Source organism: Asterias amurensis, chromosome 21, assembly GCF_032118995.1.
Source record: "Asterias amurensis chromosome 21, ASM3211899v1".
Taxonomy (NCBI): domain Eukaryota; kingdom Metazoa; phylum Echinodermata; class Asteroidea; order Forcipulatida; family Asteriidae; genus Asterias; species Asterias amurensis.
In genome coordinates this window covers 5,743,618-5,771,492 of record NC_092668.1, presented here as the reverse complement: position 1 = coordinate 5,771,492, position 27,875 = coordinate 5,743,618, and the positions used below count along the sequence as shown (strand labels likewise).

At 38.4% G+C, this 27,875-nt stretch overlaps 1 protein-coding gene across 1 annotated transcript in view; it reads right to left on the bottom strand.

The window, feature by feature from the left end:
- Positions 1-1,116: 1,116 nt before the first annotated feature.
- LOC139953202 (uncharacterized) overlaps positions 1,117-27,875 on the bottom strand; it is a 50,424-nt gene continuing 23,665 nt past the window's right edge. Inside the window, exon 2 of the mRNA XM_071952658.1 lies at positions 1,117-5,169. Coding sequence (XP_071808759.1) covers positions 2,627-5,169 — 2,543 coding nt within the window. The 3' untranslated portion in view covers positions 1,117-2,626. The remainder of the gene's footprint in view (positions 5,170-27,875) is intronic.

Here is a 27,875-nt window from a genome sequence, read left to right as displayed (position 1 = left end):
ATGCTTTGTGAAGATGGGCCCTGGTAATTTGACTGATACAAATTCAAGTGACAGAAATTCAGTTTTTTAGACACTTAAATTGAGGACAATTACAATGGATAAATCCTGAAAAAGACCCTCAAAAAGACCACAGCAAAACACGTTATTCCTCTAGAAATTTACAAAGTTTTCAAGTTTCTTACAAAAAATTGTACACAGTACAAAGAGTACTAAATAGTCAATATCACCAATATTTAACACTAAACTACACTACTAAAAATGTTATCAACAGCATCAGTTCTTGAAGTACACAAAACAACGTTATGTTCCAGTCCTTATTATTGTTTTTCATATATAAAGTATCTACAAACCCAAGTGAGGACAAATAATGATAAATTAATCTTTGTGTCATTTTGTTTTTGAAATTTACAATTGAACGCTGTCTCATAAGAAATAATGTCTTTGAACAGCGACTTTTAATTACAATTAAATATATAAATGGGGTCAACTTCTACTCTACAAGAAAGAAAAACGACTTCGGGTGGAAAGCTAAACCTTTTCTTTACTCATTCCCAAAATATTACGAGAACATGTTTGAAATAAGACGTTATAGACGTAAATTTACACATTAGAAATGCACGTTAAGTATGCAAATAAGTATGCAAAGGTTGTGTTAAACATGTATTTGTCTAAGGCAAATTAAAGCTACTTCGGTAGCTTCAGTAGCTTTAATTTGAAATCTACGCATTCATTCTTAAAAGTGTGAATGCAAGAAAGTGCATCTTTGAGAGGGTAAGGCCATTTTAATTTTGCAAGGGGGCACTTCCATTACAAAATGTTTAAAGGAACACGTTGCCTTGGATCGGTCGAGTTGGTCTTTGAAAAGCGTTTGTAACCGTTTTTTATTAAATGCATATGGGTAGAAAGATGTTGTAAAAGTAGAATACAATGATCCACACAAACATGCCTCGAAATTGTACGGTTTTCCTTTTACCTCGTCGACTAACACGGTCGGCCATTTATGGGAGTCAAATTGTTGACTCCCATAAATGGCCGACCGTGTTAGTTCGCACAGTAAAAGGAAAACCATGCAATTTCGAGGCAAACTTGTGTGGATCATTGTATTCTACTTTTAAAACATCTTTCAAACCATATGCATCTTATAAAAAAGGGTTACAAACGCTTTTTATATACCAACTCGTCCGATCCAAGGCAACGTGTTCCTTTAAGCCTGTGAGAAGATTTTTGAAGGGGCACCAAGGCCAAGATCAGGGGCAACATGGGCCATTGGCGCCCAATTTCATAGAGCTGCTTAAGCACAAAAAGTAGCTAAGCACAATAAAAAATATTGCTTACCAGAATAAGGGTACCAGCCAAACTTCCATGTCACATGTACAATTTGTGCATGGTATCCTGCTCACTTCAGCTAAGTTAAGTTAAAAAATGGCTAGCTCTATGAAATTAAACCCTGCAGTCAAAAGGTTCTTACTAATTTCCCCTTAGAACCATTTGCTTATCTTGCTAGGATAGAATGACTTTACATAAAAATGTTTGCTTTGATCAAACTTTGGTAAGTACTGTCCAATCGTTGTGTAAATCCACACATTCCAATCTTTCTTGGTACTGGAAATATGTGCACTGGTTACTGTAGCAGACTATACCACTCTGGATCAATAAGAGAGGAGTGGCTTGTAACGCACCCTGAATGGAGATATAACTTTGGTGATCACTCTTAAATTAATGCCAATAAAAACTTGGTGAAAAGCAGCACAACAGCTTTCCAATAGTATAAAGCATTTAGAGAAACAGTTCACTTTGAAGTATTGTGGTTATGTCAAAAGATATCAGTTTGTATGCCTCAAAGTTGAATGTGAAAACGTTACTGACAGATTCTCAGAATGTGTGTTTAAATTGCGGATTATTCCTCCTGCATGAACATAATCGCTTTAGCTTTATCTAAAAAAAGGGGACTACCTTTTGAAATGAAATTTTCACAGGCATGTTTTATTGTTAATATATAGGGGTCATAGATTGGTTTTTGTAAACATAATGCTGATTTGTAGGACAATTAATTAAAAAATATACAGTAAAAGTCTGAAAGTTTCACTTGAATACAGTGTCTATACTTTTTGAGAAAACAGCAAAAAACACTTGAATGCTGAATCCATGCATGTATCGCGAGGTGAGAGCGGGTACCAACCGAATTTTTGGCCGCAGCATTTGCAAACGCAGAACAACCCTCAGAAATCTGAGAAACGATTTCATGCCGGAATCGTTTTCTCAAATTCAAATGTCTTCAAATATTTTCATATCACTTCAAATGGAATTCTTTCTCAAAATAGTTTATACTCTCAACTGCTGTCAGTGCTTCTTGCATAGTAAGTTTTTATGGTCAATATCTTTTGAGTTTTTATCATACCATGACCCTACCTTTAAACATTCTTAACTTCCAAGAGTAATTTTATTATTAGCTATTTCAAAAATAGAAAGTGATTTTTGTCTACAACAACTACAGGGTGAGATTTAGAAGATTAAGAGAAAGATGAGAAAGTTTATTACAGCGTACTGAATCATTTGATGATTCGTGCTCCTTCCTAAAACAATATCTACAGATTTGAAACTTCAATTCTCAACAATCCCTTTAACTTTACACAGTTCCAATAACTTCAAAGCTGCGGGGTCGATCCAGTTTGGACTTTCGACTTCTCGAGCTGTAAGCAGTTTTTTCCGACGTGTCTGAGTTTGCATCCACCGTATCCGAGCTTTTAAACTTTCTCTTTACTGAAATATCGGAATTACTAGATTGCTTGACGATCGTAGAGTGGAGACAGGCCGGGTTGGATGTTGATTTAATCATTCGATTACCGTCAAAATCTCTGTCTTGGTTATCGACGACATCATCTAGGGTCCGTCGAGGAATGGGTTTGATTAGGACAGGGATGCCCGTTGTGCCGTTATGGCGATGTTGAAGTGGGTCATAGACGTGATCAATCGGGGAGTTATTATTATGACTCTGAGCAAGGGATGAACGTGGGGAGTTGAACCCGCTGTCACCGGTAGAACTCGATAGGCTCTCAACTCGCTGATGGATTGGTAGTTTGTTCGGGTATTCAGGATGACCCGTCGAATTCTGAATGACGATCTGTGAAGGATGGACACTGTGTATGGGAGGTTGGTGACCGGGGCTGCGATCTGCTTGGGAATGAAATCTAATCGAAGGAGGGGGTGGAGGTCGCTCGTTATCCATGTAATCAAAATGTTGCGAGGTCGGACGTGGGTTGACGGCCATCGTTATCTGGCTTGATCCCTCCCGGCGTTCACTGGTAACCGAATGCTGTGGATATGCAGTGAAAACGTTGGTATCCCTTTGGGGCGAACACATGGGATCTTGCATATCGTCGTCATCCTGGGATGATTTCTTACTCTGTTCTTGTCGCATATAGTTATCAATCTCGTCATCGTGGTAGTACTGCTCATGCTCAGTATGTTCATTGTAGTTTGAATAAGTGTTCTGTGGTTCAGGTTGTCGGTTTGCATGTCCATTGTAATTCTTTGGTGTTTGTAAAGCTTCAGGGTACAGACCGCTTGGACTCTGAGGTCCGGTACGTTTCACCTCGGTCTTCTTCGCAGCGACTTGCCGCCTCATTGGCTCGGGGGTGAGCATATCCTCTTTGGGATTACCCTTGGTACCATTCGTTGTGTGTGATGCGGGAAGTTCCATTCCAGCAGGAGGGTAATCCATTGGATCAACCATCTCCGATTCTCTCATGGCTTTATGGGCAGTGAAGATGCGAGCCTGTCGCCGCTCCTTCAGTTGTTCCAGTTTCTGTTTCCGTTTTTCTGCGGCAATCTCGTTCCGTCTCAGTAGTTCAACCTCCGAGTCGTTCTGATCATCGGTACTGATGCCTTCAAATGGCTGCATCTGTTGGGGTTTATTGTTCTGAATTGATGAGAAGTAATGCTTCATCTTGTCTGCCTTCTTTGATGACTTAACTGGCTGTGCCTGTTGGGCAATGACTTTGGTACGGTGTTTCTCGTCGTACAGCTGTGTTGGTTTCAAGAACTCCTGCTCGGATTCGGGCATGGACTCCTGGGCATTATCGTGGTATTTCTGCTGCAGTATTTTGGCCGTTTGAGTTAACCGGCCATGTTCGAGTTTATAATGGTTTACATCCTTAACAGAACCGAAATCCTTCGGGAGGGATTTTCTTGAGCCCTCTTTCTTAGCAGTTGTGGTCCCCATGCCCTTGGCAGGAGTGCCGCCCTCGGCTGCCGTCTTTGATTTCTCCTTTGAGCTGCTCTTGGGACTGGAGGTCGAGACCGAGTTAAGAGCAACTTTCTGAGGAGATTTCCCGAGCCAATGATTGTAGTTGAAGAAAGGATCATGGATATCTGAGGGCGGAAACTGCGCTGAGAAGGTCTGGTGTTTGGTGTTGTCCTGAACAATAGCTTTCTTCTTCGCTGACTTCCCGAGGAGCTTACCGAAACATGACGGCTTCGCTTCAGAGTCTGACGTGAAATATCCATTCTCCATCTCGTTGGATTTGGCTCTCATAGAGCTCGTCCGATCGAAGTTGTTCCTCTTGGATGGACTCCGCCTCTCTCGCATGGAGAGACTACGCTGCAGAGGACTCGCTTGGACCTCCATGGTCCGTTGCTTAGAAGGACTACTCGTTCCTATGGTATTACTTTTCTCGTAGATGGTATTCATGTTAACATTGGCCGGGTAAGAGACGGGTCTCGGCGAGGCTGAATCACTTCTTGATCGGGCAGTCTGTGTGCTCTTGTCCACCAGAAATGTTGGTAGGGTATGCTTGGTCAAAGCACCATCTTTAAACATCAGGTACACCCTGTCATCAGGTTGCTTCGTCTTGGGCTTAACAACGGTGGTTTCAACCTCATCCCCAGAAGGGCTATCCGGGGGTAGCTTATCCAAACCAATGATCATGTATCCCTTGCCTTTTTGCTCGATCTTCTCCTCGGTCATGAGGTGGCTGAGAGACTTGTGGATGATTTCAGGATTGGGAACCGGCATCTTGGAGTAACACTCGGCCAGTTTGTCTCGGATGGTGTCTTGAGTTGCCATCAGTTTGCGTTTGTTCATCTCAGAGATGATGAGGCAGAGTACTTCGGTGAGAGGGATGAATTGATGCTGCTGGATTGGGGCCATCTCGACGCCACTGATGTCACCTGTAAAGACAGAGATGGAAAACATCAAATTATTATAAGTTGTCAAAAATACATCTACAAAACCAAAGAAATAAAATGTTATCAATTATCTTTCACCTAGCTTTCACCTTTGAGTGTCAGAAAAGGGGGATTTATTTATTCACATCAGATTTGAACAGAAATTTTAAAACAAAGAGAACGGGTTAGAGATCTATGACTCCGCAGGACAGACAAACAATTTTTTTTTGGGGGGGGGGGGTGGTTGAACAAAGAATTGTTCAACCCGCATAATCATTCAAAAATATACCCAGTCAGTTTCCCTTGTGGTTTATTATTATCAAACAAGGAAGATTGTAATAGCACCTACAAACTAAAAATTAATTAACTGCTTAAGCTTCCATACCAATAACTTGCAACTACTTTGCATATGAAGTAGTTGTTGCTACCAAATGACAGGTTTATTTTTAATTAGTTAGTCTTTTAGTGCTACTACAACCGTCCTTGTTTTTATCTCTCAGAGGCTATTTTTTACTATTTTCTTCTAGATATCAATGTGTATTATATTTTTTAAATGTAAAAGAGCTTCTTCATTCTCAATTTAGTTTATCTTTACCATTTGTTAGATAAAAAAAATTCAAAGTTTTCTTTCAACTGAGCTTATTATGATAACTGAAAAGCAATGCGTCAAATCATACTAATTCACCAAAGAAATCAAACAGTGTTTTTACATCTCTTCCACAAGAGAAGCAATACTGCCCTCAAGGCAAAACAAACCGTACACAAAGCACACAAGCAAACAGCTGGAATGAAAGACTAAGTGCTTTATTCACTTACAAGCACTTCTGCCTATATCCATAGACTACTTGTAAACAAGGCTCTGCGGTACACAATGGTGCTATTGTAAGTAATAAAGGCGTCTACAGGTACTTATTGTGACGGTTGAGGTAAATGGGTAAATCTTTGAATGGGTAATGCTCTAGATGGGTTTCAATAACTATCCCCCCCCCCCTCCACAAGCTAGATATTCCTTGGGCCGATCTTGCATAGAGCTCCTTCAGCTGTGGACAATTCTGCTTAACATCATTTTTGCCTAGCAAAAGTAATCAGGGTTACCAGTCACAGATAGTACATGTTATTTTGGCTGGTAACCTTATCCCGCAAAGCAATAATTGTTGTGCTTGGCCATTTTGTGTGCTTTAGCAGTTCTATGCAATTGGACCCGGATCAGAAGAAGTACAAACCCTCCTAAAATTCCCTCACCACTTCACAAGCAACACAGATAATCTTGAAGTTACTTTGAGTATCTGACACATAAAACAAGGGAGGTAGTGGTAGATTTTCAGACCAAATGTAACAAAAAGTTAATGATCTAACATTTCAACCCTAGCAAAGTCTTTTCCATTGGGTAAAAGAAAGACTCTGCTAGAGTCAAAACGCCAGAGCCTAATTTCTAAAAGCTGCTAGCACAAACAAATTGCTTAGCATTAAATTTCTTATTTGATAAAAACAGGATTACCAACCAAATTTCCATTTGTTGCATATTGCTTGTTACTAGTATTCAGCCGTTGTTTGCTTATCTTGAAAATCACGTAGAAATTTGGTTGGTAATCCTGTTTTTATCAAGGAAGAAGAAATTTCATGCTAAGCATTTTTTTGTGCTTCGCAGCTCCATGAAATGGACCCTTCCCATGAAATATGCTAATTACATTTACGCATTCGTACAGACCTTATTGGTTGGCAAACGCCATAGAGTTGTGCACTAAGCAGACGCGCAATCGCGTCTGCGTCACGCAGCCATTAGCCATGCACAAAACAGCGCGATTTTCCCTCAGTTTGCCAACCAAAATGTTAGTGCGCACGCGCTGTGTGCAATTTACATATTTCATGGGAAAGGTCTATTGGGCCTATGCCATTAACTATTTTTTTGCACCTTACAGGTCCTTGTGGTTGGTATTTTTGAGTAAGCAGTTTGTGATGCTATATAAAAGGTTACCTGTGTTTTGTTATGTAATAAGCAGGCATGATATTTGGACCTTAACAAAAGTAGGATTATTTGGCTGATTACAAGGGCTGACCCATATACGCATGGTGAAGAATTAAATACTTTTCAGGCTATTTTAATCACAATTTTTCTGATTTTTCTGATTTTTCTGAGGGCAAACAAATTGGAAATCAGGAAAAATTTCATGCCTCAATTGGGTAGTCTTTAAGTGCAACAACAACTTGCCAGAACAATCTTGTGACATTTGGAGCAAACTGAATACTTGTTCCACATTTCCTTGACGGTATATAGTCTACGTTCAAATGACAAATGCCTGTCCCATATATTCTTGACGTTTTACAATCATAAATGGTACACAAATGTTTCCAAGTTCAATTGGATAAATGCGCTCGATTAAAACGCCACACAATAAGACCTAAATGAGAAAAGTAACACCTTGAAGGCCAGAGTCAGTCGTGCGTGGTTTCTCTTTGTCGTGTTTTCTAAAACGCCACAGGGACAAATATCACAAAGCAAAGAAAAAAAGATATGTGTGTTTGAAAAACAGGTTGAAAGGCTATAGCAATGTGGCTGCTACCCTTGTTGAACAATCCTTACAAAATCAATAACGTAAAGATAATCTGGCAGTCGTTTCTAGTTTCTAGATCCCTTCAGGCATGGAGGAAGAAAATTTCTATTTTCTTCCTCCATGCTTCAGGTGAGATGTGAGGGTCATTCGAAGGTTGAGAAACACAACGCTCAAAGCCGAGCAGAAAAGTACAACGTTCCCCAAAACAAAACGACAGGAATATTGTGGGAAATAAAAGGGGCTTGGAAGAGACAAACTTTAAAGCCAGACGATTCTTTCTACATGCAGACACGCTGACTGCTTGGGTTTCATTTTTTTTTAAGAATAAGTTCTTTCTCTTTTGACAAACTACTCCATGTATATTTGATTTGGCGTAACACCGTGTTTATTATATAAACTTTGCTGTGCAGATTTTTTCTTCGAGAACTTCTTGTTATTTATTCTACTGCGACAGACGACAAAGTAGATTTCAGACTTCAGGAGACTACTTAATACAGTTCTGATAAGAACTTACTGCCCTAGACTTAAAGGCACTGGACACTATTGGTTATGACTCAAAACAATTATTAGTATAAAACCTTATTTGGTAACAAGTATTGGGGAGAGGTTGATATAGTATAAAACATTGTGAGAAACCGCTCCCTCTGAAGTGCCATAGTTTTCGAGAAAGAAGTAGTTTTCCACGAATTTGATTTCGAGACCTCAGATTTAGAATTTGAGGTCTCAAAATCAAGCATCTAAACGCACACAACTTTATGTGACAAGGGTGTGTTTTTCTTTCATTAAATATCTCGCAAGTTCGATGACCGATTGAGCTCAAATTTTCACAAGTTTGTTATGTTATGCATATGTTGAGATACATCAACTGCGAAGGCTAGTCTTTGACAATTACCAATAGTGTCTAGTACCTTTAAGAAAAGAAATCAGCCAGGACTACTACTTTCTTACTGGATCAATGAGACTTTTCCTTATTAACTTCACTGCTGTGAAGTGAGTTCTTGTAGTGGATCCAGTGGACCTCTCCTTGATTGATTACTAACCCCACCCCCCCCTACCCTCAGAGTCACAAACATTACAATGGCTATTGCTTCATGGATAATCCCTTGACAATCTCTTCTCGGAAGAATAAAGAAGGAAGTCCTGGTAGGGGGTTCTAAGAAAATCTTTTCAGTGAGCATCTTTTCTCCACTCAGACTCCTGAATCACAAAACCATTCTCAGTGCTCCTGTTATGACTCAAGTCAACCCCAAATGGGGAAATGAAGAAGCCTTTGTTAAAGGCAGTGTTGGTAATTAACTCAACATCATTGTTAGTATAAAAACTTACTTCGTAACGAGCAAAGGAGCTGGTGACAGTAAAAAAACATTGTTAGAAATGACCCCCTCTGAAGTAACATAGTTATTGCGAAAAAGGTAATTTTACACTAAGATATTTGAAGCCGAGAAAGACTTCAGGGCCTGAGGCCTTTCTGAGGCATCTGAAAACACACAGATACATGTATGTGCAACTCGGGTGTTACTTTCATTATTCTCTTGCAACTTCAATGACCAATTGAGCCCAAATTTTCACAGATTTGTTATGTTATGCATATGTTGGGATACAACAAGTGAGAATACTGGTCTTTGACAATTACCAAAGGTGTGTCCAGTGCCTTTAAGGTGTTGATTAAGGGACTGGCAATCGCCTTAAGAAGCATTCTCAGCTGCTTAGGCACACTGTCTTAGAAGGTTCTCATCAATGGTTTGAGAAAAATTTTCATTCATACAAGAAGCAGTTACCTTGAAGTAACAGCTCCCGTCAACTAAAGCAGTGTTCGCACTTTGGATGAAGATTTTGGGTTACTTTACCATGCTGCTAGATTTATTTGACTCGGGTAGAATTACCGGGACCATTAGTAAACTAACCCAGCTTGGCCGCAGACACTAGAGAGAGCGCCTTGCATAACCTTTGACCGCAGAAGACTGGATGCACAGCTTAAACTCTCTTCGGTTTCTTGGGTATTTGTTGATGAATACAACCAATGTCAAGCAAATGTCTGAATACTTCTGTGAAGATCCCCCATGATTTTCACACATCAAAGAAAACTTTGACGTTTTGATTCTGGCCTTGTGAAAAATGTTCATGTTCAGCATCAGTTTTGACCTTCAAGCCCCTGTAGTCTTGGGGATGTCCCCCCCAAATTTGAGCCCTGAACATGGGTTGTTTCTTACTTCAAACCATTTATACAACTTCTCATACCGAAGAAACTCTAACAAAAATAATACACGCACTTATTTATTACAGGGGGGGGGGGTGCCTCAGGATGCGAAATATTGGACAGGTATCAGTTTTCAAGGCAAACAAAACCCTCTGAAAGGAATTGAAGTAATACATGTTCCATGAATAATGAGAATGACTAGTTGGACAATAATATTTCCACTTGGCTACCTACTGTCCATGCTTGGATATATATATAAAGATCAAAGTAAGCAAACCACACCAGTGCTAGAGTGTTAATCCCTCCACTAATCCCTTCACAATGGAAGCATTTCCAAGGCTTATGTGGGTACTATCGCTTTTTAATCTGAAAGCAGAGTGCGCTAAAACCAGGTCACGGATAATGTTCCACCAAAAATTCTGACCTGGTAAAAAAGAAACGCTGAAAAGCAAAGCACACTATACGGTAAAAGCTTGTCAATTTCCACTAAAGGGATTCCTAACAATACCTCAATATTTTGTCCTTTTTTTCCAGTTTTGGATTGCCGCCGGCATGTTTTTCCGGCGATAGCACAACATAAATTGGATTAGTGGCCGGGTAAGAAAGGATGGCTAATTCTTGTCCAGACAACATGAATTTTTAATGAATTCAATGATTTCTCAATCTTTCTGCTTCAGCGCACTTCGTACAAAAAGCATTCATGTGTGTAGATGTACCGGTACGTGGGGTATCATGTGTAGAAAAATAGGTTATTTAAACTGACTCCAACTCAAAAAGTTTTGACATATATATGTCAAGGTTTATAAGGCCAAATAAAAAAAAATATCAGTTGATCGTCCCCGCCGCATCCTTTATTGGGGCCGCATCCTCTTTTTTTTTACTATTTACTATTTTTTGATTTTGTCAAAAAAAAAAAAAAAAAAGGGTTTTTTTTTTTTTAATCCATCTTTTCAAAAGGACTGGGCAAGGAGCTTTTCCCAAATCTAACGTGATGCTCTCGAACACTTGTAACCGTCTGTTTCATAAAACAATATTAGTGAATGCTTACCAGCAAACCTTTTTAGTGTTATATCCGACCATGGAGGAATAACCTCATGCAACTAATAGGTATAAATAAGTTTGCGGTTGATTCAAACTGAAGAATTGGTGGCCTGTTTGTTTGAAATACTTAGCGGCCATCTTGAAAAAAAAATAGTAAATAGTAAATAGTAACGCCCTCATCTTCCTCTTTTTTGAAAAATCCGGACGATCAACTGGTATTTTTTGTTATTCGGCCTAACGTAGAACTATATAGGACAGGTGACAAAGGGGTGTGAGATATCACAGAGATTGGTATCAGCTACCCTTGGACAATAAAACATGTTTAAACACTTTTAGACCTCTTGAAAAAAAGGAAATGCTTATACAGAAAGTTTGTGAGAGCTCAGTCATGGACACAAAGTATTGAGTGAAACTTGATGTGAAGTCAGTGTGTCAAAGTTAGCAATGAGTAAAAAAGGGTGGCTCTTGAGTTAAATAATGGACTCGAGTTCAGTTTGCATGAGCCGATAAATTGAGTCTGAGTTACTCAAATAAAAATAAGCAACCATAGCCTCTTTCACTCCAATCTAGAGAATATATGTGAAGGAAAAATTAAACACAGAGATTCTCCAGATTAAGTGGAGCGTTTGCACTACACTTTTCGGGGCTAAAAATTATCCGGATTAACAAACCTAACACTGTCTTAATCTAGGGGAAATTTAACTCTGTCCTATAGGACTAGGGATTAACACACCAAGCTAGAGTATAATGTAGGTGTGTAAGAATGGAACTGAATAAACTTTGTGAAAGGAATCTCTGGGTCACTTTTAATTCATGTAGAAGACTTTTCACACAGGTCGCCAATTACACAGATCAAAAATTTGTACACAGAGATATCCCGGATTAAGTGGAATGTTCACACAGTGACCACACTTTTCAGGGCTAAAAATTAGCTAAAAAATTTCTGGATTAATGAACCCAAAACTGTTTTAATCCTCAGGGGGTTTTTTTTTTTTGGGGGGGGGAGCTATACACTATCCAGTATGGGTAGTGTGAAAAGGACTCTTGAGTCCAAGACAATATTGGGTAGAAAAAGTTGATTTTATTTATTAAATGGTACAAAAACAATTCTTCTGAGTTTTGAAGCAAGTTTTTCAGATAAAAGGTTTTGTAAATGGCCTGGTGATTTGACCCTAGCAGAATCTTTTCCGAAGGCTAAACAGGATAAGTGTAACAAGTTTATTCTATGATAACAAGTGAAAAGCAACTTGCAGCTCAGCAAAGTTCACAACCCCATGGTAAGCAATCAATCTAAGCTGTGCGCACTTTAATGATGGTGTAATGGTTTGGGTGGACGTAATGATCTATTCATCAATCCAACGATCGGAGGACATCGAGACTATTACTTATTGATCTCGTATTGATCGCATTTTAGATTAAAACTCAACGTGTATTCAACGCTTTATAAACCCAGGGTTCTTCGACTATATAGGTTCAATTCACGACAGGAAATTTTAATTTAACGGCCAGTGTGGACATGTCTGACCACTTCAAAATAAAATACTCTATTGAAAGATTGTGAACCATCAACAATTTGATGTATCAATTGTTATTTTTCTATTGCCTTCATGACCCAAGGTTGCACGTAACCTGTCCAGTACTTGAATTTATCACAACAGCTGACTCCAGTTACATATGACTGACCACAGGGCCTTATATAAAAGATGCTCAGTCAATAAATATTGCTTTGCGATTTTTGGCACTGAGCAGAAATGAGCAGGACACCAGTCACAATTTGTTTAACTCATTACTCAAAAACCATTGCATTTCCAACAAAATTATTTAAAAAAAGACCATATACCATGTCACTGTGTTGTGTGCAAATCTATGTGAACATTTATATCACTCTCACCATAGAGCTATGCTCTTACCGATGTTATGAACATAATTCAATGTCATACTCGATGTAGAAATATTGGATAAGATTTTACAAGGAACAACATTTGTTGTCTTTTTACATGATGTACATTTTGCAGAATTTTACAGTTTTACTACAGTTTAGAATATGGGACCCTTGTGAAATTGCTCTTGTGTGATAGGAACTTTATATCTTCCTCAAGGCTCGTCTCTCCACATCTTAGCGTCAATTGTAAATTGTAAGCTCCAAAAAGTTTCCTTTCTTGAAACTAATAACCTGCTGATACATGTAACAAAATCATCTCTAAAAATATTCTACAAAAACACCCAACAGAATACCAATATCTTTTTATAAAAAAACTAAAAAGCTTCAAAAGAAGATTCCCGGTGCATGAAATTGTCGCTGTAACCTGATACAACCCACGCAAAAATAACTCAAGTTAAAAATAGCGGAAGTCGTAGCAGCTTCACAAAAAGAGTTTTTTTCTTCTTATACTCAAATAAGACCCTTTGTCCGTTTCTACGGACATGAATTTCTGAAGGTTTATTTTGCCGCCATGTCACACACAGAGACTCTATGGAGACACTGAAGGGTGGAAAAGCCATTGATGGGAGGTGTTCTAGCTTGCACTCATGTATCAGGGGGAACGAGACGTGATTGCTAGGTCTTTCTGAGCTGTCTTGCTAAGCGAGGTCCTGTATAAAATGACTGGTGTAGGTTACAGGTTGGATAAGCATAGCTCTATGGGATAAAGTGTCTCACTCTATTTTCAGACAGAAAGGCTGTTCAACTTGACATTTTAAGCAGTCTTAGATCCAGGATAATTTTTAAAGGATTTGAGTACTTTTTTGAACACAAAACACAATGTATACATATTGACATTAAACCTACTTGGTTTGAAGATAATGATAATAGAAAGCTTACTTTAAAATATTACTTGCTGAGGTGTTATATTCTTTGAAAATGAGTAACAACCATGCCACAAGATAACAGGTAAAAACATTTTACAAGCCAAAATAGAATTATTTTCCTGAATGGTTGTCCTCATCTCTCAGAACTACGTCAGCATCTCGGCAAGTAATACTTTAAGGGAAGCTGTCTACTGTGAAAGTTAAATGTAAATCACCGGACATTGTGTTTTGAATCCTAAAAAAACAAAATACCCAGACCCTTTAAACGAAAATACATGTATTCCAAGTCACATCAGAGCTGCCAACATTTGCATCTTGCAATCAGGGAGATTTCGTCCAACAATCACGGAGATATTTAGAATTACATTCAACATAACAGGGAAAAGATTTATAACAGGGAAAAGATTTCCATAATCAGGGAGATTTTCAAATTTGTTCATCAGAACGTGGAAAGATTGGTTTATTTTTCAGGGAACTTTCTGCAGAATCAGGAAGAGTTGGTAGCTTTGCCACATGTTGTGCGTAGGTTTCCAAGCAATATTTTTAATCTTTACCTAAATTATTTTATTTGCGTCTGCGATGTCTGGTTCTCTATCATAATTCTCAACACTAGAATCAGACAATTTCTTTGTTCTCTCAACAGCCGCGGCAACCTGTCGTTAATGAGATGCAGTAAAAGCGTAAATTCAATAATTTCTCGCTACCCCGCTGTGCCGATCGCAAAACTCTCAAAGAGACACGAAATCCATTGGACAAGGAGAGATGACTAAGGTATGATTGTCTCTCTCTCTCTCTATAGGCTGAGAAGAAGGTTCAAGGTTAGAGGAGTGAATGGTGAGTGGGGTTGGGCAGGGTGAACCAGCCTTCAGTAAGGCCAAATAATATACAAAATTTGTTTAGCGTCCCCGCCCGCTTCCTTTTTCAGGGATGTGATAGGCTGTTGAGAAAAAAACTTAAATCTAAGCGCAAAGCACGAAAGCATGCAAGCTCTAACAGTTGCGAGCATGAAACCCAATATTAACATTTATCTTTGGTTATAAAAGCCCTGCTCTCTGGAGCATTTTTGTATGATTTTATTTTCAATTTTTTATGAAATTGATCTTTAAAATAATTTGACACAAAAAAACAGAATTTCTTCTTCTTTTTTTAGGGCAGAAACAAACCTAGATTTCCATTTAAAATGAAGAAATCACATCCCTGCCTTAGAGGTCGCTTCCCTTTTTAAATTAATTTCTTCTTCTTTTTACGAAAAATAAAAGAAAAGAAGAAAAAAAAAAAAAAAAAAAGGCTACTCCTTCTTTTTATAAACAGGCAGGATGCTAAACATGTTTTGTTATTTGTTTGGCCAAATACAACCAGACCACATGCTGGGGCTTAGATATTTGAAGCGCAGTCTCCTGGAAGATCAGAGGGGAATATTTGTTGGGAAAGCGGCAGCAGCAGCAGAAAATGTGTATCAACATTACGTGACCAGAGAAAACTCTCATACATTAATAATTTTGCGATTCATGTGATGAAGTTGGTTAGCACGAAATTTTGCTATATTCTTATGAATTCAGGATCACAGAAAAGGCTTTCTGAAACATTTTTCAAACAACCATTCATGTGGGATTTATTTTCTAAACCTTGCCAATTGGCATATTTTGTGGAGTGACTCACAGATAGGCCTTCATGTATTTGTTAAAAATCTGTTGAACAGCACAAGGCAATGAAAACCCCTTCTTACATTTTTAAGAATAAAAATTGGGGGGGGGGGGGGCTGGGAATTCACAAGACCATGGCATTGTAGCTCAAAATGGGTAATGGACCAGAATGGGTTTTCCCCTCTTGCCATGTGTGTATATGTGTATTTTATGGTTTGTTTACTTCCTTAATTTATTGTTAAATTTAACTGTTTTTATAATGTTTAATATTAATATTTTTATCAATCCTGTATTTTAGTGTTTGGCCTGTATAAAAAAGACTGGACAAGTATAACTGGTCCAGTGTAAAATTCAAACCCTGCTTTTCTTTAAAAAATACAGCGACACCCATTCCCAACGAATAGGAACTCCATCAGACAGCGTGTGGGAAATTTCCGTCCTTGTAACCATGGGATTATCATTTGCAATACACAGGGTACAAGATATGATATTTATATACAAGATTACAATATTCTCACAAGATGAGAAAGATTGTTAGGAGTTGAAAGGATTTCCTTGGTAAAAGGCTCCAAGAGCCAAAGATTGCTTGACAATTTTCTGATTAGCAGAATGAGCAGGATAAAAGTCAGAAATTGTACATGTGACTTTGATATTTTAGCTGGTAACCCTTTTCTTAATTATGGCTGATAACCCTTGTGTTAGGCACCTCTAAAAATTGGCCCCTGTCTTTAAAAGACTCAAGTGGTCCTTCTTCCCCATCCCTAAATTCTGCTTAAAATCCTTTAGACAAGTACCCTATTTCATTACAACCCAAACAAACAAAAAATTGTTTAAGTTTTTCCCCATTTTTTTTTTTTAAATTCCATCAGTCCAGAAAATGATACGTTCCATCAAACGCAATCAGTCTGACCCTCCAATGCCACGAAATAAGATCTTGTTTTTAACAAACACTCAAATGATCTTTCTCCCCCTATCCGTAAATCCTCCTTAAAAATCCTTTAAAAGAGAAGTCCTCCTATATCTATAGATACAACCCACTTAACAAATTCATCACCTCTGAGAGCTTCACTGGTTCCCCGCGCCACCGCGGCCACCGTTGAAACTGCCCCGGGTCAGTTACGGTACTATGACGTTAAATTAGGTCAGGGGATAAGAGACGGGTCCGAGCTGGAAATCGGACACTGTGCAATCTCCAAGACGTCAGTCTCTAGTGAGAGGTTTTTTTTGCCACTCTCTCCGCTCTCCCTCTTCAATACAAACTCATGAATTCCTGACGGGGAGGTCAGGTGGTAATTTGGTGGGGTACGACGGGGGGACGGAGGGGCGAGCGGGTAAACAAGAAAGAAAGACTAATTAATAAAGGCGCGATGGTAAATAATTGAGTTGATTAGATTCACAGGTGTCAGGAGAAGGCTTTTTTAATGAGCTTGGTGATTTCTTGGCAGACGGGAATAAGAACTATGATGGATTTTTTTTTAACACATTTTATTCACAAGTAATTAGGTGTTTTATCCACCACAAGCGAAACCAATTCGCAAGTTGACAAATGCTTTGCGGAAATTATTGAAAAGGTTTGACATGCATCTAGTAAATAATTAATCTGTTTAAATTTTTAAGTGTTTATTTAATGTCAGGTTAATACTTTTGTTCAACACAGCTGGTTTGTCAAGCTTGATAGTAATACTGTCCGTCAGTAAAATATGCTCTTCTATGGCAAGACTCAAAAAAGGACATTTTGAGAAAAGAGCAGAGATACAGGCCTGTATGCTTTGTTTTTGAAAGGGCACCAAGGCATTTCCTCATTAGTAAAGGGCACTCTATGAGAAAATTGTAAATTTCTACAGGAGCATTTCAAGGGCACCAAGGCAATGACCAGGGGACACGGAGGCAATCCCCATGGTTGCCTCTGTGAAGTATCAGGCCTGACTGCTGTTTCACCATAAGGACAAAGGTGTGAAAAGAGCCTGAGATAGGACATGTTATACTCACATCCCACATCCATACATAGTATGCCTTTGAAACTTTTAATGTGAAAAGCACCTTCAAGCTGCCAAGAAAAGATCTTATAAGTACCCAACAAAAAATTGAGTTGGGATAATTTGCCATGTAAGGACCGCATAGACCTACGCCACAATCAATCTAAAAAGGGAAACAGGAAATTCTTAGCCTGGTAACATTCACTTAAGATAAATAAACATGATGGAATTGAAATTCCAAACATTCTCAGAGTGTCATGTCCCCAGTCCTACAACCACTGGCCTGTAAGAAGTCAACAACGAAGCACGGAAGAAAATAAATCAGCTACGAAGAAAATAAGTCGGTCAGGAGGGGGTGGACCAAGTTTAGAATGAAGAGGATGGGCTGAAATACGTGTTTAAAATTAAATAAAGGAGAGCGAGAATGTGGCTGAAGGGACAAGGGGTTCATTAAAGTTGGGAGCGAGCATAACAAGGTTCAAATTAAAGCGTCTCTGTTTCAGGGAGGATGGAGGAAACGCCTTAAAGGCACTTGACACGTTTGGTAATTGTCAACCACCAGTATTCTCACTTGGTGTGTCCCAACATATGCATATAATAACAAACCTGTGAAAATTTTGGCTCAATTGGTCATCGACATTGCAAGAAAATAATGAAAGATAGACCACCCTTGTTGCATTTTTTGTGTGCTTTCAGATGCATAATAAAATAAGGCTTCAGCTGAAGTATTTTATTATTTGAGTGAGAAATTACCTCTTTCTCAAAAACTATGTTTCTCACAATATTTTATACCATCAACAGCTCGCCATTGCTCTCTCCCAAGTAAGTTTGGTTGTCAACTATTTTGAGTAACTACCAACAGTGTCCAGTGCCCTTAAGATGCTCATGACGTTGGATACACATATCGGATAATTGCACTGACGGACGGATTGTCTGAGAACTTCTTAGGGCTGCATCCTGGAGACTTTGATTCAGATTAATTTATTTAATATCAGAAGGTGGAATGTCACAAATGTAAATTTTTAAAGGTCTGTTTGAACAATCATCTCATACCTGAAATTCTTAAAACTTAAAAAAAAAAAAATTAAAAGAAGGAAAACAGTTTTGTTATTTAATAAAATAATGAAGAGAAAGCAATTTTACATCAGCGAGTAAAGATAATGTTTTAACATGTACACTGTAGTTCCTACATTGTGTGTATCTCCAAAAGTTCACCTGATTTTGGTTTGTTGTCGTTGTATTGTTTTTTAACCTTAGTTGCTTTAAGCAAACATTTATCAATGGCAAACTCCTAGTAGTAAAAGAAAATCTGTCCCTAGCCAATATACCTTATGCATTGACATCATCCAGTCACCATCTTAGAGGTAAAAGATCTGCTAAGTCGTTAGATGTTTTTAAAACTTTGCTAAAGACTCATCTTTGTATCTGTAATTAAAACCTCTTTCCCTGACTGTGTATAGTTTCTGTGTAATTTTCAGCATTTAAATGTAGGTATGTAATTTTAGCTTTTTAGTATAAAGAGTAATTTTTCAGATCCTTTAGTTGTCTTTAGTATTTTTAATGGTTTCATTTAATTAACGTGTAGGTAACAGCTAGTCTGGCCTAATTTTATAATTATTTGTTTTGTGATTTAATTGGGGAATTTAGGCCTATAAGTTTTTGTTTTCTTGTTATGCTTTTCATTTCGCTGTTAAGCGCTTTGAGGAATGCCAATTCATATTGCGCTATATAAATACTGTTTTATTATTATTATTACTATTATTATTATTATTATGATGAAACAATCAAAACCCACAGATTTGTATGCATGGTTCACAGGTTTGACCAATGAACAGACGCTTTTTTACCCCTAGGCGAGGGCGCCCTACTGATGATATGACGTAATGTGTATAAAGGTCTATATTGATCATTAGGCTGATGATTACATTGGCATTAAACAACTGAAAATAAATTTCTATCTCCCCTGGACAGGATGCCCGCGTAAGTCCATTGCAGGTTACTCCCCAGCTTTCACCAGTACCCATTTGTACTCCCGGGTGGAGAGAAGCAACTATGATAAAGTGTCTTGCTCAAGGACAAAGGTGTTGCGGCTGAGGCAGACCAGGATTCAAACCCACATTCTGTAAACTACAAAATTCGAGTTCACCGCCCTAGACCGCTCGGTCGGCCACAAAATGCTCGGCCACGATAACCCCTCATAACACTACTCATAAACCCACAAAGAAAAAGGAAAAAAAAAGAAAAAGAAAACACAGTTCACTAAAACTAACAGAGTAATATGTTTAGGAAGCTTTCACACTTCATTTCATTGTAGATATGGGAATTCAAAAGCAAAATACAATATAACGCCTCAAAGCCCAATGGTTATACAGAAATCCTCGTACAAGGTTTTTTGCATTATTTTTTTTCACCCCACATCCTATGGATTACGGTACATTTCATTCAGTTTCCAGAGACTCCAGACCTTGGGTAAACTCAGGGTCTATTTGGGAACGTTTCCCGTCCATTGTTGGGATAAAACCTGTCACCGAAAGCCTCTAGGGATTTGGCGACTACGTCCTGCCCGTTTGTCCCAATATCAGTTCTGGAGTCCTGAACACTTATTGTGCTGAAATCTCACATCGTAGACAGACAGACTCCAAATAATTATTTGTGTAAATTTGTTCAAATATGTCATAATTTCGTTGTACAATTTCTACTAATTTGTTCACGTTTGTGAGTTTATTGTGTTCAGAATAAAATATAGAATTTCGATATCTGCTTTGAAGTTGAGCAATACAAGATTGCGAGTGAAAAAAACCCCCCCCAAAAACAGGGTCAATGCACATCACCAAAACTACAAAGGGAGTGGGGAATGTGAACATTATAATGCTTGCTAATGGTACAGTGCACAATGTACATGATCTTTTAAAGACACTGGACACTTTTGGTAATTGTCAAAGACCATGTATTCTCACTTCGTGTATCTCAACATATGCATAAAAATAACAAACCAGTTAAAATTTGAGCTCAACTAGTCATAGAAGTTGCGAGATAATAATGGAAGAAAAAACACACGAAGTTGCGTGGTTTCAGATGCTTGATTTCAAGACCTCAAAATCTAATTCTGAGGTCTTGAAATCAAATTCATGGAAAATTACTTCTTTCTCGAAAACTACATTACTTCAGAGAGAGCCGTTTATCACAATGTTTTACACTCTCAACCTCTCCCAATTACTCGTTACCAAGTGAGGTTTTATGCTGATAATTATTGTGAGTAGCTACCAATAGTGTCCACTGCCTTTAAAGGTTTTATACAGGCTTGGTAAGGAGATAATTTTATTGTTTTATTTAAGTCTGAAAGTTTACTAAATATGAAGCACATGCTAGAAACATTTTTCTATAGAATGTTGCCCCTCAATTCAATAAACTGTTATCTAAAGACTTTTTAAAAACTTTAAAATGGCAATCAGTTGATTTTGGTTGCTATTTACATGCTAAAAATTTAGCATGGTTTTGTCACTATTTCGACCTCCTGACTAACACAACAGAATAAGCCAAAGTTTTTACAACCCTGCTATGACCATATCAACAGCCCACCAAAAAAAAAAAAAAACTGTCAGCTTCTAAATTGATAATTTGTTTAAAACTGTTTTGTATATTTCCATCGTGCCAATACTATGGTTTACAGAACAGCCACCACAAAGTACAGCAAGTTACATTGCGTGAGAATGTTACCCAGAAGGCTAGCAGCTTTGCAGCTGTTTACCCCGCTACAAAACAGGTAACGAAATAGCTCAAGAAATGTGCCCGCTGGACTGTTTGACGAAAAATCAATAATGGAAAATGTATTTAAGATTTCTTCTCGTCTTAGATATCTTCATTAAGATGGCTGTGGATTGGACAATATTTGTAAGCGTTCTTAACTGATACTAGAAGTGTAAATTTATGTACAATGTACGACCAAGCAGAATGTTCGGTCGGAGCAGGACATAATTTTAAATCAAATCAATTGAGAAAGAAGAAGAAGAACCGTAATCTAATAAGATTCTGCTAAAGTGAAAAACGATCCTTTCTTGAGTTGAATTCCGTGACCGCTTCTCAACGATCGTCGAAATGGAAATCCACTATGACAAATCTGAAATTAAAAGGGTCTCGCTCCGATGACATGCTTAAGTACCGTCCTCTCCAAGACGAGTCCCTCTCTTTTTTTTCTTCACCACCTTAAGATATTCAGGTATTGGAGATGCGGGATCACACGCGAGGGGGACTCTCAACACTTGGCCCACTTCCTCCGCGAGACAAGAGACGAACGAAGAATTGGCCAAGGGGCATCGTCTTTTTTATCAATGGGCAGGAAATTTGAGACAAATTATCCCAGATGAGGACCGGGTACATGTACATCAATACATCATTCTTAGGGCTGCGGGTAGGGAAGCTTCTTCTCTCTCTCTCTCTGGTGAGAGGTGATGGGGAAGAGGTGGAGGATGAGGTAAGATGGTGATGTATTGTCTTCAAGATAATCTGCTGTTGAATGGAGGACACTCTTGGGACGGAATAAATTTGTCCAGAGAGAGTGATAAAATTTGTCGATTCCTTCGAGGGTATGAATTGAAATTCATAATTTTGAGTTCTTCAAACCTCCCCCCCAAAATACAGATGGGGTGTTGTACATGCACTTGTGGAATAAATTTGTCCCAAGAGAGTGATAAAATTTGTAGATTCCTTAGAGGGTGTGACTTGAAATTCATAATTTGGGTTCTTCAAAACTTCCCCGAAAAAAATTATAGATGGGTGTACTTGTGCATTTTTATCCTGGCCAAATATTCAGAATTTAAATTTATTTTAAGTATATTCAAGTCATGACGTGTGATGGGATGTGCATCACCGATATACAATGATGTCATTTTGTGGACAGAAATTGAAAAAGTTTTGCATTTCATGTTTTTTTTATATATAATTTTTAAGCAAGTCGCCCAAAACAAGGCTAAAAGCCACTCTAGGTTAAGGGCTACAAGGAAGAAAACATAGACATGCAGAAACTCAGTGGAGCTGAAGGTAGGTATTGACATTCCTCTTAAAAGATGGAAGATCATAGGATGAGGGTTCTGTTTACCGTGGACTTCTGAAGTTAGTAACAATTATCCGCTAATAGGGATATGCACCAATATCTGGGCAAGCTGTTTCAGATCTTGAATTTCATCTCTGAGAGGGCAATGCCACTTTTGGGGGAAATTCTTAGAGTCTATAGAGGAAACTTTTGTGCTCCATGCACCTGTGACCTTAACCGAGACACACTACCATGATGCTTCGTCCTTCGGATGGGACATAAAGCCGTTGGTCCTGTGTGTTGTGTAGTGCAAGTAAAATAACCCAGTGCACTTATCAGTGTCCCTGGTTTGATCAGCAGCATATTGTGCAACAGGACCTTGTAACCCATTAAAATGGAGTTTTAAAGGTATAGGTAGCAATCTCATCCTTTAAAACATAGCTCCCCTCTACCTTGCAGCATAAAATACTGAGCGCTCTGATATATCCCAAGGGGTGTTATAAAGCGCTTTTTAAGAATCTAGTATTATTATTACATTGTAATTCTCTACAACAAACGAGCCCTCACACTCAACAAGGGTTACTACGGTCAAGCTCAGTATACACTTCCTTTGACCGTGACGAAAGACCAAATTAAAACCTTGATTGGTCCTTGATTGAAATAAACTCAACCAAAGGTGCCTACCCACCACAAGTTGATAACATGTGTGCAACTAATCGTAACAATTCCAAACAGCCATTCATCACATATAATCCCTGACAATTCTCCAGCACAAAGCTTCCCCTACACGTAGTCCACAGTGAAGTTTTCTTTATGTCTAAAACCAATTCAATTTGAACATGGTTCATGAGATCGAATCACTGTGAATGGACAGAACCAAACCAGATGCGTAATATGTGTACGTGAGCTGTACCCTTGCATTAATACAATGCAACAGAATTCCACATGTGACGGCACATGTGAACGCATGATCAAAGGGGCCGCCTTAAGTCCGAGAGTGGAATGCACAAATGTAATTGATTTATCTCGTCATGGGAATGATGTAAAAATTCAGTTAGTCTAAATTGCTAATGGATGTCAACTGATTGTTACATGTAAGACAAGCCTGGGTATAAACCAGGATAAGCTGAAAAGATAAGCCTGGAAACATACTCCATAACTCTTACTGTTGTTTCGTTTCTGCTTAGCAAGTCTAAGCTATTTGCCATCACATTCGAAGAGTAATTTTCCCTTCCTCAGGCTAGGCCTGTGTACATGTACACACCATAATGCTCGCTTGTGATTTATTTCTGCTTAGCAAAACTTGTCTGTGTTAAGCAATTCTAGGCTAAATATAGCTTATCCTTCCTGCCTGCTAATACACACCTGTAAGCCCGGTTCATACTCCCCGCAAATGCGAATGCGATACAAATATTGACTTCACATATTCGCAGCGAATAATTCAACAGTTGAACTGTGATGCTCAACTTTTGTGAAACATATGCGCCAAATTCAACGTCAAATTCACTTTGCTTTATGAACCGGGCTTAATGCTTGCTGGCTAAGCAGTCTTAGCTAATTCACCCCAATTTACCAATGTTGTTTGGAACTTGTGTTATTAAGTATTCAATGCCAAACCTGCTCCAATTCTTAGGTATTTTTTTAAGCAACAAAAGTAGCTAAGCACAATCAGATAGGTATCCTGCTAATTTGTTGCTTAGCACAAAACTTGTAAGCAGCTTACAATTTGGCCCTGCTCTGTTTTTACCAGAAATGGGAAAAACAGAAGACACTCCGGTAGAAACAAATTTTCATTGAACGCACATTAAGCTACATGTATTAACTTCCCTACCAGAAACCACATGTACTGTAGACTAAAATGGATTTCAAGGTACTTTTTACTCCAGCCCATCTTATATGATGATAAATTTTCAAAGTAAACACACGCGTCACGGTTCACACTGATTTACGAGTAACGACATTTATGGCTTTGGTTAAAAGTCCCATTGCGATAAAGAAGATAAATTTTTGATTAAAAAAAATCGGACTTTACTGGAGACACGTTAAGACTTTCGCTAGATGACAAATCACGTACTGGGATTTTGTTTACTTGCCGTGTCTGTTGGGTTTAGAATCAGAGGTTTATCTTGACGCAGATGAAAGAATCAGCACAGTAATTGTGGCGACAACTATAACATTAAACCATGCACTGAACACACATCCATTTACTTTTTCTAGCGTTACATTTCCTACAAATTTGATTTCTGTCATCAATGAGTTTACTTACAGTTGCCATGGCAAACATTTGACGTCGCTGCGTTGGCGGTTTTTCAGACAATATTTCAAGTCAAGATTTGCGGAGGGAGAGTTGGTTTTTGTCTGGACTGGACGGCACCGAGTCGCAAGAAAAATGGTTTCGGGTTTAATCACGAGCAAATAAATGAGTAGTAGTTAGCAGGAAAGATGGAACCAGTGGCGCTGCTGACGGGATAGCCAATGTTGAATAACACTTCAGAAATTGACAGTACGACTGTCCGAACATGTGTTGTTGCACTAAGTGAGTATATTTAGCATCAAGGATCTTGATGAGTAAGTACTAAGGGATGGGAGCTTAAATAGGCTGTGTTTATCCTTTCTAGCCGATCTTTCAAACTGTAATCAACAAAAGAATTCTAATTGAGATTAGCCCCCCCCCCCCTATCAGCCGAAATGTATTTATGAGAGAGAAACGTTTTGCTCTTACAAGTGTAAAAAACACACTTTGTTAGAAACATCACCGTCATGTTTTGTTTCAGCCCCCAAAAATTTGAATCCGAGAAAAGTGTACAAATTCTATGCAACAAAGATGTGTTTTTCGTTCACCTTGAAACTTTAAAGACCAATTGAGCCAAATTTTCACAGGTTTATTATTTATGTATTTTGGTAATGGATTACACCAAGTGAGAATACTGGTCTTTGACAATTAAAAAAAAAAAGTATACCATACCATTAACGATTGACATATCTTGTCACTTGTCAAAACTTTTTAATAGAAAAATTCTCTATATTTAGGTGCCTCTCCAGGTAGTATTTTGTTATAGTTTAATTAACAAGTTTACTTATTTATTTTATACAAAAGGATAGATAAAGCAACAACAGAGATAAATGTTCCTTTAAATACAATGTATGTTCTACAAACACTCTCATTAATAACATTTTTGAAATAAAAAAAAAAAAATTAAAATCTGGGTCAGATATATGAAATCAATCACCGCAAGTAGGCCGCAGTGCCATCATAGCTTTTACCCTATCACCCTCACGGCTCAACAAAAAAAGTGACTCATAATATTTCATAATCCACTTAATCTCATTTATTCACCCCAAACCATTAGTGAGATCACAAAGTAGGGCAGCAAAATGAACATTGTACCTGTGTGTTCTTTTTGTCGGCATGGTACACAATGAAAAACAATTAATCTTCCCGAACAGCTGGAAAAAAAGGAAGCTCACTAACTCTTCAAAAGAATGTCTGATTAAATCTTTGGAGAGAGACGTGAGAACATACAACAATTGTCGACAGGGTTTGTTCGGTTAAATTTGTTGTATCTTCGGTCGTTCTCTTTGGTGTTTGACTGCGTCGTTGTTGACGAAGTCATCTAGGAATGTTAATGACATTGAAACTTATCTACATTCGGGAGGCGGTCATTGTATTTTGATAAAAATATCATTAACCTCCCTCCCTCTGTGGGTTAGGGGAGTGGTTCCTAAACCACAGAACTGTATTGAGAATTCTGCAAGTTTGAAGTGACCGTTAGCATTAATTAAAAAAAAAAAAATTTGAAGCTAAGTACCCGGATCTTAGACAAAAGTGTCAAATTTCACACAAAAAATTCATGCAGAAATTTGTCAGGCCTGATACTTCCTAGGCAACCAAGGCGATTGCCTTCATGCCCCCTTGTCATTGCCTTAGTGCTCCAGTAGAAATTAATAATTTTCTCATAGGGTGCCCTTAACCCAGGACTCACCGAAACTGCCTTAGTGCCCTTGCCCTTTCAAAACCCAAGCATACAGGCTTGATAATGCAACCGTAAAAGTACAAGTTTGATGTAAGTCGAGCTCTACCAATCCAGTATAACAACCTTCAATGGTGGACAACAGGGCTGCATAATCATATGTTGGGTTGTTTACAAGTTGTTGTTTTTTCAAGTCTGTGACTATTTTGTTAGCTTCACCAATCCCGTAGCACCTTTCAACTTAGTCCCATTGTCCGATACCTTTACTTACTCGTCTCTTAAAGACACTGGACACTATTGGTAATTGTCAAAGACTAGCCTTCACAGTTGGTGTATCTCAACATATGCATTAAATAACAAACCTGTGAAAATTTGAGCTCAATCGGCCATCGAACTGGCGAGATAATAATGAAAGAAAAAAATACCCTTGTCACACGAAGTTGTGTGCATGTAGATGGTTGATTTCGAGACCTCAAGTTCTAAATCTGAGGTCTCGAAATCAAATTCATGGAAAATTACTTCTTTCTCAAAAACTATGGCACTTCAGAGGGAGCCGTTTCTCACAATGTTTTATACCATCAACATCTCCCCATTACTCGTCACCAAGAAAGGTTTGATGCCAATAATTATTTTGAGTAATTACCAATAGTGTCCACTGCCTTAATCGACTATCCCACCCAAAAGATACTTTACCTATTGTTTAACTGTAATCTGATAGTCTTAAGTTATTCCATCTGGTGCATGCCATACCCTTACCTCAAAGTCTTCCAACCCCCGTAACATCATATTAGTCATAACCAAGGACCAGGTTCATCATTTCACAACGCCCTCAGGCTATTGCCGGCAAACGACCGCGAGACCACGACACCGTTCTCCTGGCCGCGTTGTTATCAACGTCTACCACTGTGCGCACAATCAACTATTAATACCCAGGGTGTGGGATTACGTTACCCTGTAGGGAAAGGGGCTTCATGTCCTTCCACTGATGGCTGGGGAGGGGGGTAACAAGATACGGGTAGACCATTAGGATGAGAGATGTCAGTCACTTTTGGACCGGTGTCTTTCGTATGTGATTTCTTTGACAACTCCCCTGAATGCTGATGGAAACATGAGAGGCTGCCCTCAGAGAAATTATTATTTTTAATTAATAAATAGTAATCAGGTAAAATGACCAGTCATTCTGGTTGACAGTGGCTTGCTTAAAGGCAACGTATAGCTTTGCTTTTTGAAAATGTTCGATTGTTTTAGTCCTTTATAAATGTAGATATATATACAAAAAAACTGACCTGTAAAAGTTCTTTTCAAAAGGTGTTTGTGTTTTTGAGATATTGCCGAAAAATCCAGAGCAAATATATTTAAGAAGGAAGATATGATCCCTAATAGGAATACACAATCTGAAAAACAATTCTGACAGTAACAGTTTTCAGATTAAAATTTTAGGGCAAGTTCAGTGTAATAATAACCACATTACTTCAAAGTGAAATGTTTCTGG